General features: G+C 36.2%; 1 protein-coding gene across 4 annotated transcripts in view; it reads right to left on the reverse strand.

Annotated features, from left to right (window-relative positions):
- Nucleotides 1-1,028: 1,028 nt before the first annotated feature.
- pbx1a (pre-B-cell leukemia homeobox 1a) overlaps nt 1,029-13,989 on the reverse strand; it is a 67,628-nt gene continuing 54,667 nt past the window's right edge. Inside the window, exons 3-9 of one of the 4 annotated variants that reach the window (XM_079875728.1) lie at nt 11,372-11,616; nt 10,967-11,157; nt 10,604-10,730; nt 10,302-10,461; nt 8,678-8,787; nt 6,559-6,648; nt 1,029-3,949 (exon numbers count right to left, since the gene is read on the reverse strand). In XM_079875728.1, coding sequence (XP_079731854.1) covers nt 3,857-3,949; nt 6,559-6,648; nt 8,678-8,787; nt 10,302-10,461; nt 10,604-10,730; nt 10,967-11,157; nt 11,372-11,616 — 1,016 coding nt within the window. In that variant the 3' untranslated portion in view covers nt 1,029-3,856. Of the gene's footprint in view, nt 3,950-6,558; nt 6,649-8,677; nt 8,788-10,301; nt 10,462-10,603; nt 10,740-10,966; nt 11,158-11,371; nt 11,617-13,989 lie in introns of all 4 variants that reach the window. The other 3 variants (XM_079875727.1, XM_079875730.1, XM_079875729.1) reach the window with 3 other exon arrangements.

Here is a 13,989-nt window from a genome sequence, read left to right on the forward strand (position 1 = left end):
TTTGTGTTTAGGAATGGAACCACAGAGTCACAAATCAGTCAAATAAAGATGTTGATTATTTACTGTAACAACCACCTATTTGTTTATGTGTCTCCACAGCACAAAGTGGTTTGGCAAAAATGTTAATTGTTATGAATCAGAATAAATAATTTTAGTAATCATAAAATAATCGAATTTAATTTGTTTTTAGTTTTATATAAAAAAAAAATCTGTGTGTGTGGAGGGGGGAGGGGTTGGGGGGACAGGCTAAGTTATAATAAAAAATTATAATTTTAAATAATTTTTAAAAATGGATATCAATCACCAGTTTTTGTTTTATTTAAAACTTTTTTTAGTTTTCAAAAATCTGATTCATTACACACACTTTAAAAGCCACAAAGTATCCTTCAAATGTATCATGGTACTTTCTATCTCAAACCACACATTTATCTTCATTCTTAAAACATTTGTAAAAACATCTTACCTTATATGGTTACACTACCATCCAAAATTTTGTTTTTGTTTTGTAAAGAATTTCATACTTTTATTCACCACAAATGCATTAAATTGATCAAAAGTGACAGTAAAGACATTTACGTTACAAAAGTTTTCTTTTTCAAATAAATGCTGTTCTTTTGAACTTTCTATTCATCAAATTTTGTAAAAAATCTATCACAGCTTCTACAAAAAATATTAACGAGCACAACTGTTTCTAACATTGATATTAGTAAGAAATGTTTCTTGAGCAGCAAATCAGCATTAGAATGATTTCTGAAGGATCATGTGACACTGAAACTGGAGTAATGATGCTGAAAATTCAGCTTTGCTCAGTTTTAAAATCTTTTCAATTATAAAAGTTATTTTGAATTGTAATAATCTTTTCACAGTTTTACTCTTTTTACTGTATTTTGATCAAATAAAGGCAGCCTTAAAACATTTATAAAAATCTTATCCGAACATTGAACAGTAGTGTATATTTGCAGACAATAAATAAAAAAAATAAAAATTATATATAATTATGGGAAAAAAATACATCAGGATTTACTTAAAACACTGCAGTATTTTATTGTAAGCAAAACACATGCAACAAAGTAAAATGGGATAATTTGTTAAGGGCTGAATTTAAAATATCAGGCTATGAAAAGATGTGATATTGGACAAGAAATGTGCAAAATCTAAGTTGTGGATTGAGTTGACTAATGCCAGGTGTGATACACTGTGTATCCATATTTCCTTTACTGTACTAAAATGGTCCCTAAACATAAATTGGAGAACAAGAAAAGCCTTAAACCCTGTAAAACCTTTATAAAAAATAACACCAAAACAGAGAATCTCACAAAATACATACTGATGTGTATCAATACTGTTCAGTGAGCAATACAACATTTATTGATGATAATCATGTCAATTTTGAGACAAAGTTTGTGGGAATTGTGGCGGAAACCCAAACACAATAGTGTGGACTTCAATGCTTCATATGGTACATAATCGTGAAGTCTAATAATGCATTTATAGCAGGTGCGGTCAAGTCTATTTCACAAAATATATATACATTTTCACAATGGCAACCATCAGCAAACTAGAATTTGTGTTCTTATGTGTCAAAAGTATGTCATTCAAATAACAGATGTTTGTATTTCCATATGGATTAGCATGATTATCTTCAAACTATATATATATAAAAAAATGGTGTTTAAGAATGTCTTGAGAATGAGAGCTAAACAAAAGAAAGAAAAAGAATCATCAAAGCCATTATTGAAGGCAAAGGCAATGAAATATCGGTCACATATTTCTGTTTTTTTATACATACATAAGCTACTTTCAGTTTTTACATTTTTGGTTTTGATAGTGAATAGATATGAACATTCCCAAACATTTCCCCCAAAAAATCCATTAAAGAGGTGGAGCTTCTTCCTTTTTGGCAATGTTTTTGGTAGAACGTGTGTTAGAGAGCACAAATCAACGGGGGGTGATATGCTATTAGAAACTGGAGTCATATTAGTGATACATACACATCAGAGCAGAGATGATCGACTGGCTTCACCTCAGGTCAGGGTTTTGAAACTTGTTCAGAAGCCGCTGAACTGATTTCTGGGTTCGGGGGCAAAAGGGTCCATATAGACTGAATGGTTGTACGGCACTTTTACCTGCATCAACACAGCTAAGAGTGACCGTCGAAATGTCCAAATCTCATTAACCTAATGACTTCCCCATTTAAATGGATTCTGATTCAATGTACTGCAAAACAAACTTCATTACCCGGAGCCCTGACAGACAGGGATATATTTTCAACAAAAATTAGTTAACTATTGAATTTTTCAAGTTTTTTTTTTCAATTAGACAGAAGCGCTACATCAGTCATGATTTCACAATGGAAACAGTGGCTTCAGCAATACAAATCGGCCAAAAGAAATGAGAAGACATGAGCAATCAGGTAGCGCTTGTCTGTTTTTCTAACTTCCTTACAAATGCTGCAGAAAACTGAGAAAAGCTCAATATGTTTAAACAGCTATGAGCATGATATTTCATATTCTTTTACATTGTTCACACAACGGATTTTGGTTACCAGCAACACTCAGCTGTAATGTTTAATGTACATAGCTTGTTTCTAAAACTGTACACTCACAGTTGAAATTACAGGGAAAACATCAAGACGTCAGGATAGCATTTGTTATGGCGTGGCCTTTTGATGAAATCCTCTGGGTTTTTGCTAGTCAACGGAACATAATAAGGAATAATCATTTTAAAAATTGAGCATACTAAAACTAATAAAATGATAAAGAGCATTAGTGCTTGTTTTTGTCCATGATTTGGGGTAGAAAAGGACACCTGTTTGTATAAACCAAACAAATATATTGCTCTTTATGTCAAATTCCTTCACTTAAGGGAGAAAGGGAATAAGGGAGCGTTTGAAAGCAATCTGAAGTGAAAGCGGGGAGGAAATGTCATTATAGACCATAATGACTTGATGCTTCCGCTATTTCCGGAATCAGTTATATTTTCATCGACTCGCAGACGGTGTCCTCAAAAACAAACAGAGTGAGGAAATGACTCCAAATGAAATCTACGACGACAGAGTTGTTTGGACTGCTCTCTACGATAAAAGTAAGCATTTACCTTTATCTAATGGACAGCTTTTGATGGTTTTATGGGGAAAACATGATAATCAGCTTTCAACTGGTCAACGGAGTGACCTCCACATATCCTATTTCACGTTTTATACACAGATTTATAAGAAAAATCTGTTTTATAGGGCAGAAATTGTCAAAGGAAATACATAAATACAGATGAATTGATATCGGAGGATCTTTTGAAAAATAAACAACAAAACAAACCAAAACAAATAGTCAATATATCACTATTGAACGAACAAAAGAGGCAATAGTAATTGATCGTACCGATAAGGAGAGCTTCCTCCCAAGCACAATATCAAGTGGTATCTGTTTTTTTTAGTTTTTTTTTTTTTTCAGAAAACAAAGACTGTTGTTTTCTCATTTTTCTTTTTTTTTTCTCTTTTCTTTTTGCTGAGAGGTAGAATGAAGCATTTAAATTGAAACACAACGACTGGTTGTTCCATCATAAACAATAGCCTCATAAGACTGAAACAGTCACAGGTTAGTTAGTCGCCCTGTGCCACCTAAAAGACACTGTGAAAACTGTACAAACACATCTTTTTTTCCTTTTCTTTTTTAAAATGTTCAAATTCATAATTGTTTTCTAAAATCTTGTAAAGTATCCCAAATGTTCCATGGTGGTAATGGCATGATTGTGTATGACCATGTGGGACGTTAATCCGAATCTGCGGAGGGTGGATCGCTGGATCTTTAGCGAGAGCAGTCTGAAGATCCCACGCGCTTTTGTGGATGGATGGTGCTGATCAGTTGGAGGTGTCGGAATGGACACTCCCGGGTCCTTCCGTGGGCGAGGTCACTGAGGAGGGTGTCGGGGCGTCTTGCCAGCCGCCGTTCGCCTTTCATGAGGAAAAAAGCAAAAAGACAAAATGATGAAGTGTACATTTCAAAACACAACGCTCGTCCGAATGGAAAGACGTATGCGAAACGAAATCGAAACGAGAGCGACTATAATGAATTCCCTCACTATAAACACACTTTTGCAGAAAGTGAGTCACAAAGTGAGGCAGTAAAAAGGAACGACATTATGCTGCATATTACGAGTCATAGCAAGTCATTTCCAGAACACGATTTTCAAAAGACAGATGATGGAGGAATCAATTATTGCAAATTATCACATTGGCTAAAGGAATGAAAGTATAATTGGCACCTAAAATGGAGGCCATTTCATGTCCGGGAGACAGGTTGCCTAAAGAGCATTTGGGGCATTAATAGCAATTTCCATGCCATCAGAAAAAGGACTAGAAATGGGCTTTGGCAGCCTCTTATTTTCCCAGCCTGTTATTTTAGATAGAGGCAGTCTGTAATCAAAAAAAGAAAGAGCAGAGCGAGGAGAGAAAAAAACTTTTCAAATCTTCAGCTTTGGTGACACCCCATGTCTATTTCAAAGGCGTAATTACAGCGCATGGGCGTGAGGAAAGCTCCCCCACATAAACGCTTTATGTCTCAGGCCGTCATTATTCGCAACCGGAAAAAAAGGAGAATAACTTATCTGGGTGGAGAAGGAAAAACATCATGTTATTTAAGACAGTGAATTCTGTCTTAAATAAGATTGAGACACTTTCTCTGGCTACATTATCACAGCGTTGCGATGCAAATGTTCAGGATGCTATGGTGTTCATGTATAAAACAATGTTGATTTAATTATTGATACGAAGATGAAATCAGTTAAGTTGACATTTATAAATCTGCATTAGAAATGACTGCATCAATTTAATGCGTTTACCTTAATACGGGACAACATTTTTAAAGGGGTTGTGAATTGAGAAATGAAATCCTCCTTGATCTTTTGGAATAAACGAGGTCATTGTGCTATAAAAATATCCTGTGAGTTTGCCATAGATGGCACAGAAGCGCTGGGTCACTTCCACAGGACACACTCGGCTTTGCTTCAAGCCAGCTATTTAGAGAGACCATGTTAGTGTGTTTGTCTTTTTTTCCCTTTTTTTCCCCTCCTCACACTTTGCTGGCTCCCTGTCAGTGCTGTTAAGGTGGCAGATGTGTGATATGACCAATGCACTTGGATTGCTGTCCCAAATCTCTACTCAGCCCTCCCTTGAGACTGTCTGATCAATTTCCTCTGCTGGCGACACGGCTTGTCGCTGTGGATTTTACATGCTGGCCTCTGCCGCTTGTGTTCTCGTTCTCTCTCTCTCCCTCTCTCTTAAACACTCCTCCCCCAGTTCAAAACTGATGGTTGGAGCTGCTCGTCTCCTCTGGTTAACACAATTCTTTTAATGTGCGCTCAGAGCTGTGGTGGAGGACACAATCGAAAGCTTTCAGAGTTTGATGGTCAGAAAAGCACCTGCATCTGGGCTTCTTTGATGTTGTTAGTGTTTATGTGGCTGAAGGAGCCGTGGTAACGCTGACACTGATCATTTATGATTTACGTGTGCATATTTGCCACTGGCACCACTTATCAATATGGCAACAGACAAGCTAGAGCAGCTAGAGGTAAGCAGTGTTACCAAAACATTATAATCAAATATTACAATAATCAATGTGAGAGTATCTTAATACTAGATACGAATATATTTTAGTCTTGTCAATTGATAATTTTTTTTTAAAAACGAATCATTTTTCTGTAATTAATTGCGATTAATCGCACCTAACATTCAAATATTCAATTTGTTTTTATATCGTAATAATTTCATTTAATCTCCAAATTAATATAGAAACAACATAAATATAGTATAGCCTGTATATTTTGAAATATTTGTTTAATTGCATCTTTTTATAAAAGAAGGCCAGTATCACTGATGTGTGTATGAAATAAATAAAAAATTCTCAATTTTAGCCATTAATTATAGGCATTCAGCATAATTAAAAGCTATCATTTTTTACATTTATTAGGCTTGAAAAAACAACAACTTAATTTTAGTGAACTTAAACCAATCTTCACATAAACCCATTATAATAAATGTCACATTTACCTGTGCCCAGACCTGTTTTAGTAGTTTTTGACCCATGTAAGCTTGTAAACAGTGCTTTATGATTTTTAGGTAGGGCTAACAGGTAAGATATGTACAGAAATATAATAAGTAATCAAACACTCCAGAATCTTCTCTGCATAAATCATAAATATAAATGAATCCTTATTAAAAGCTACAAAAGTTCATTCAAGACCAGTGAGTGATTTTCTCTTTTTTCTTTTGTTCTTTGAATATTCTTAATGACAAACCGCAGTGGGTTTATTAGACTGCGGTCACTTTAAGACCTGCCGCACATGACGTGGATCTAGATTATGTTCATTTAACTCACTTTAAGAACATGAATGACTTTCGAGTGATTTATTAAAAAAGTGCGCATTAAATATGCTAAACTGTGCTTTTTTTTTTTTTACCATCCCCAAATTTTTTAATATCAAGCTTATGGCACTGGTCTTGAGAATCAGGTACAAGAGCAAAAGAAGAGAAGATCAAATTGAAGAGGCTAAGCATGGACTTACATTGATGCCCTGTGGACTGTATATCTGACTGGCAGCGAGGCTTTCACTGTATCCGCCTGTCTGACTGATAACATGGCGAAGAGTATCCACCTGCAGACAGAACAACACAACACAAACAAAAGACAGGGTCAGACAATACCTACACAAAACAAAGACGTTTGTGCTGAGAAAAGGTCACCCTGATATCAAAAGGATATTGGCAACCGAAAAGGTCATCAAATGTTGAATGAAATGTTTGTGCTGCAGATATCAAACAAAGGACACAATTTGTTCCAGAACTGATGAGAAAATAAACCCATGTTTACAATGTAATTGACAAATAATGTGAATGTGTGATTTTAGAGAATTCAAATTGATGAAAAACCCAAACCACAAATATACAAATTATAATTAATATATATTAAAAGTAGGGGTGCTGATTAAGGCATTTAATTAATTAGTTATGGAAATAATGCATTTAACGCACCCACCCAGCCCCAGACCTACGTAGGTTAACAGTTCATTCAGTTGATTGGTGACGAACATGAACTCATTGTGTGATGCAGCCAATAGAATGCAGTTAGAATTACCCTAAAATTCAAGATATCAGGGAAAAATGCCTCTGTATGAGTTTTTGTCTTATATTTATATCATGTGAAATAGTTAAGCAATATCACACGAGTATTTGTTTTTGTCTCAAAAAGCATGAGTGCAAATGTGATATTGATTTTATACAACAGTTAGATAATATTGTGTTGCATGTTAAACACAATATTGTCTGTTTTGTTTTTGTTTATCTCATATTTGCAAAAGAAAAAATCCTATAAAGCCACAGCTAGCCTAAATATTTATGCGCAATATAAACGTTACACATAAACGTTTGCAATAAACATATATTACCTGTAAATTCTATGTTGAATCATATAAAATATTTCTTTCTTAAGCTATTTTTTGTAGTGTTTGATTTGATGTTTTTTCTCATTTAACACAATAATGACTTTAAATGATCTTTTGGGGGTAATTTCTCAGCCAAATTTGATATGCGATTTGGGACATTAATTACTTGGAAAAAAAAAATGTAATAGCTTGACAGCCCTAATTAAAAACATATACATATACATATACACACATATATATATATACACACATATATATATATATATATATATATATATATATATATATATATATATATATATATATATATATATATATATATATATATATACATTTTATATTTTGATCAATTCTATCAAAACACATTAAATAACCTCATGTGAAATCTCTCTCATGTAATTCTTGCAGCACATGAACTCATTTCAGAAGATTTCCTCTGGGATTCCAGCACTGAATATTCATTAAGCACCCCGAGCCTTCGGAGAAGTTGCTTCGTTATGGGAGGAAAATATTACGAATATTTGGATGCAAGCGTGCCGGGCAAGGTCAGGCAGCCACGGTGGCGGACGTGACAGCATGACAGATACGCAATCCCGCTGACAAGAGCTGTATTGTTTCCAAGACTGTCTTTGATGGTCTATTCATTTGGAAGTTGACAATGGCCACGAAGCAGTGTACGACTGCTGGAGGCAAACTGTAACCCCAGTCCGTTCTCAAGGTCAGGAGGACCGTCATGTCAGCCACGACTGAGCAGAAATCTACACGCGTTGGACACTAAGATGAGCGGGCTGGAGCTGAGAGATGAACTTTGTTGTGACAAGGATATATACATGTAACAAGATGTTGACTATTTTATCAGTTATGACAGAGACATGCCATTCGGTATTAACGAAGAAGGTTCCCTTGAAAATATTGGCTAATACAAGAACAAATTATTAGATTTCAGGAACAGCATGTGCCTGCTTGCAAAAGGGGTTTGGCGAAAAGCAAAGATTAATTAACAAAAATACCCCACAAAAAGGCAGAAGCACTTTCCTAAGGTTCCTTTGTTAGAAATTCAATAAATATAACAAAAGAATTGGAGTACTAATGGTTCCAGGCCCACTGGGCAAGCCGCAGCCGTGACGTGATTTTGTGTGCTGGGTAATAAGGACCACCATTACGACAGCACAATGTGTGATTGGGTGTAATTGAATGAAATTAGTTACGGTCATCTGCCCTTTCTCTCAGCACTACTCCCTACCTGTGACTGAACGTTGGCCCCCACTTGGGCCCCCTGGTATGAGTCCCCATTCAGAGACTGCACACTCATGAACAAGTCCCCGGAGTTCATATTAAAAGAGCCAGCGGAACCTAAGAAGAAGAGAGGCAGAGAGAGAGAGAGAAAGATAGGGATAGATAAAGACAAGAAACAGTCATGCAACAGTAAGACTGAAGTAAGGAGGGTTAGTAGTGCAGAGCTGTTAATTTACGTGTGGGTTATATGATAAAAAACACACAGGCTTTGCTCCAAATGTCAGATCCAAGCTCAGAATGAGTCGAGAGAAATTATGATATGGCCAAAAATATTATCACAATATTCTTCCATACTGAATATCAGTATTTATCACAGTATTCATTTAAGTATTTAAAATGTATTTATTTATATTGATAAATATAAATTGAATTATATTGAAAAATAATTATATTGAAAAATGTATTTATTATTTATCAATTTATATGGATAAATAACTATATTGATTTATCGCCCAGCCCTAAATCAATTGTCTAGTCCAGTCTCCAGTGCGCTTCAAATAAGATTTTTTTTTTTTTTTTTTTTTTTTATGCAAGAGAACATACTAAATCAGGTTCCTTTTTAATTAGGATGCTGTCTATATAGAAAGTAGACAGCAAGGAAGCTCACTAGGTTTTGAAACAGTCCTGCTGAACCTGCCTAAGGTTGTTTACTGTTCTCAGTCTGGTCATGCTGGTCTTTAGCTGGTTGGCCAATACCCAAATCCCTCTAAAACCATCAAAACATTATGACAATAGACATTTCACAGAAATTTTGCTAATGTGACCGCAGCTTTACCTTAGCACAAAAAAAGCTATTGAAGTGTTTCAAGAACAACAATGGGTGAAGAAGGGATTTATTAATACTACTACAGTGATATCTAAGATGGACAGTACAGTTACTGTACACGGCCACAGCCAAGTCATTCAGGATGTGCTAATTGAGTCACACAAGGAATCAAAGAATGCTATTTGTCTTTTAATGGAGGAGACAACGCAAGATGCCCTAGATGTTTAAGAGAGAGCAGGGCTTAACTTAATTTCCGCTTTAAAAGCCGCAGGGCACTAATCAAATGTACATGGACCTCTAATCACTTCAAGGCTATATGACAAAAGGCTTGACCATCTCTTCATAATGACATCCAGGAGGTCAACCAGACAACAGTGACCGAGCCGACTGATACCTTAGGTGCATTCGTTCCAGAATCCAGATAAAGCAAAATATCATTTTAGACAAATAACTGTTAAGTCCAAGTGGCGAAATTTAAAAAAAAAAGTAGAGAAATAGTAAGCAGAGATTAGTAGAAGATTCATTTTTGGTATTGAAAAGCGAGAGTTTTGTATGAGCTGTGCTGCAGGTCAAGCTGCTGATTTAGATAAAGAAGGGAAGGATTTGGATCTCCTTCAGAGAGGCATTATGGTAACGCTAAAGTAAAGGAAGTGTACTGAAGGTAGGCTATTGTGGAATATTCAAAACACTACCATGGTGAACTTCTTTTTTGCCAGTTGGTGACATTAAAGTTGGCATTTCTGTTGAAGACCAATGAAAAACAAGCACATCTGTTGTTTGTGTGTAGACTTACTGCAATACTCACCGGCTGAATTTGGTGTGGAAGGCGAGTTGGCTTGGCTGCCGTGGGTGGAGACGTTGGTTGCGGTAGCGGCGGTTCTGGCAGCGTACATGTTGGCTTCTTCTTGGAATTTTCCAATATTTTTCTTGTATCTGATTCTCTTATTTCCAAACCAGTTGGATACCTGAGAAAACAAGAATTAATGGTTAAACCAGAATTCAACTTTAATGTTAGTTGAGAGCTCTTAAGTTTCTTTGTGCTACAAATGTCTAAGCATTCAATGTATTCTGTGTCAGTATATGAGGTGAAGGTTGGGGGGGTCTCACCTGTGAGACTGTAATGGAGCATTTCTTTGCCAGCTCCTCCTTGGCCTCCTCGCTGGGGTACGGGTTGCTTAGGTGGGAGTAGAAGTATTCGTTCAGGATCTCTGTGGCCTGCTTATTGAAGTTTCTCCTTTTTCGTCTTATGGGAAATGACAGAACAGAAAGAAAGAGAGAGAGAAAGCGAGAAGGAGAAAGAGAGAATGAGAAAGGGAAAGAGCAAAGCCAGCTTGATTCAAAGCTAGTGTTTAGAAAGTCCGTCACATTTGAACCTGCTGCGTGAGATACTCATAAAATTGTGCTATTTTATTTCTCATAAAATGTATGAGATACTTCCACCCACAAACACACGTATACACTCATACAGACCTGGCGTCGAGGAAGCGGGAGCGCAGGATCATGACCGCCTCGCAGGTGCTCTGCTTGAGCTGCATCTGGATGGAGCTGAATTTGCGATGGATGATGTTCACCATGCGCTCGATCTCTTTGGGGGAGATGGGCCGAGTGCGAGACTGCTCCCTCAGCAGGTTCATCACATGGGTTGTGAACTCATTACACGCCTGAACATGCACAGAAGGGCGGCACAAGGTTCAGGATCATAACTACAGGAGCTGCTCTCCTGGACAAATATCCTATCCTGAGATGAGTATGTGTATGTTTTCTTTTCTTTTTTTGGGGTGTGCTAAGGCCTACAGCATTTTGTTTTTGAAACATTTGAATTTACATAGGTCAGATCTAGGAGACTTTGTTTTACTCCAGACTCTGTTCTCTCACCTGCTCATACTTCTCCAATTCTGTGTGGTAGATCTGACGGATCTGGGTCAGCTTGGCCCGGTAGTCTGAGTGTTCGGCCGAGTTATCGGACCCGGAACCACCTGTCGCAGCAGCGGCGGCGGCAGCTGCAGCCGACCCGCCTCCTTTCTCGGGACCGGACACGCCCTCGGCTAACAGCATGTTGTCCAATCGCATGAGTTGAGCATCTGGTGGCTCCTCCTCCTGAGCTCCACGGATACTGAGTACTGTCAAGAACGAAAGAGAGGATAAAAACTTGAGTCATTTTTGTAGGCTCAAATGCTAAAAACAGCCTTAAGTCGTCATCAAAGAAATCCTGAAAGCCTCTTACTGGAAAATCTTCTGATATATTATACTGTTTATGACCATGTAGAGGTCATTTCTGATTAACTTAGTTAAGCTAAGATTTGCAATTTCTCAATACAACACAAGGAGATCTTAATATTATTGATCTGCCTGCATTGACACCATTGTATGAGAATTGAACTGAGCTGGACGATGACATTACAGTTTTCTCCAGAGCTGCCGTTTAGATAAATGTACTAAATTAATAACTAATGATTTTTACAATGGAAATGAATCAACTCTGAACTTACTTAAGCTGGACAATGACACTACTTTCTTTTAGAGCTGCTATACAGCCAAAACAAACTTTGTTGCAGTATTTTCCTGTTATCACTGTAAAGCTAGTTTGAAACAATCTGTATTTTAAAAAGCGCTATATAAATAAAGGTGACTTGACTCAAAAATGAGAAGCACATAAATATGTAATGTATACAGTTTTTCACAATTGCTAAGCCATATTTCTTGAAACCTTCACCCATTTTAAACACAAAACCAAATCTACATTCACAAAACTCTTCTGGCAAAACCAAAACCATATCACCTGCACTCAAAATCAAACAATGCTTTCAGATCATATACAAACCAGTCAATTATATTAACACTACAGGCCATTCATTAGACACTACATAAAACATGGAGAACACAGCATCCAGAGCGTGAGGTTCAAGAAACTAAGTATACAATATACAGTAAACAAAATCTGCAATTACGTAAAAAAGTATAGTAATTCCAACTAAGGTGAATGAAATTGTAAACTGTATGTACTGCAAGTATAGCATTGTATTGAATATTGTAAACTATTGAATTTCTGTATATTTAGCACTTGCATACTGTGAAAATACAGTAGTTGAAATGCAAACGGCCAAAAGGTCAAAGAAAACTCTAAATGAAAAGCATGTTACAGTACACTCTACAATGTTGTGCAACTGCAAAATCAATGTTAATGAGAGATTCAGCATTATGTCTTCATGTTCGGTCCAGCCTGAGGACTTTTTCCACATTAAACCTCGTTTAAGTTTTACGGAAATAATGATTTATTCGACAAATGCGTTTAGGTCTTGGTTAAGAGAATGGGGTTTAGTGTCTTAGCAATTGTGAAAAACTTTAATATGAGTGATCTCCATAAAGGTCAAGTTAAAGTAAATGTCTGCAATAAAATCAACATAATAACATCTCATTGTCTCCTTATGAGCTTTCATGGAGCTTGAGAAATGATATATGGCCTTCATTTTAATTGCTCTCTTCTTTGTGATAAAAAAAAATGTGGAACTATACACTGATCTTGGCAGGGGATGAGATAATAAAACCATCATTTCATTGATTTGCACTATAATTTAGAATAAATTATTACATCACAGCTCATTTTTGGTTCTTGATCCTGTGATATTTACCCAGTGAGGAGTAAAAGCATTAAATGATCATTATTTAAAGCATTATACTAAATTATTACTAAGATTATTACCCACCACACTGCTGCATTTTTCTTTATTTTCATATAACTGTCAAGTTCTCAGAAAATCTTTCCTTTTTCCAACTTAAGTCAATATACAATGAATCTCTACTCTTTGAATCTCTCTGATTTTATTGAAACACATGTACAGTATCACTGTTTATATTGGCTGTGTTACAAAGGTACTGAACAGTGAACGAACATCTACATTACTACAACATTTAACTCCAGTGCGGGTCCAATTATTCCAAAAACCTTAATCACCTGATTTAAATGTAAAATATGGTAAAAAAGTATTTGGTAAAATATGGTAAACAGAGCTAGGAGTAAGACACTCTTATTGGTAGCAGAAAGTATTATCAAATTAGCAAGAAACAAACATGCAAAGACTGGAGGATGTTTAAGATTCTGTGTGGGTCTGGTTATTCCTAAACTAAGAAAAGAAGATTTTATAAGTACTCTCAGAGGAGTTTTTGCTGTATTTGTGCGGTGATATTAGACTATGATAAACTGTTGTATCTTTGTGTGCCACTAGATGTCTCTCCTTCTGTTCTGTTCAGGGACGGCAGACCGACAGCAGACAGAACCTGCACCAGCCATTGATTCAACAAAGAGCAACCTGAGACAGCACACAAATCCTGATTTACAAATAATCTCACACATTTTGCAAGAAGAACAGCTTCACGATAAAGATCCACAGCGGTAAACAATGTTAAATGTAAATAAAACCAATACTCCTTTTTTAAAGCAACAATTCTGTCTTGGTTACAGTAACAGTGGACGTCAAGTGGTGACCAAACTGTAT

The sequence above is a fragment of the Squalius cephalus genome, assembly GCF_949319135.1.
Source record: "Squalius cephalus genome assembly, chromosome: 7".
NCBI classification, from domain to species: domain Eukaryota; kingdom Metazoa; phylum Chordata; class Actinopteri; order Cypriniformes; family Leuciscidae; genus Squalius; species Squalius cephalus.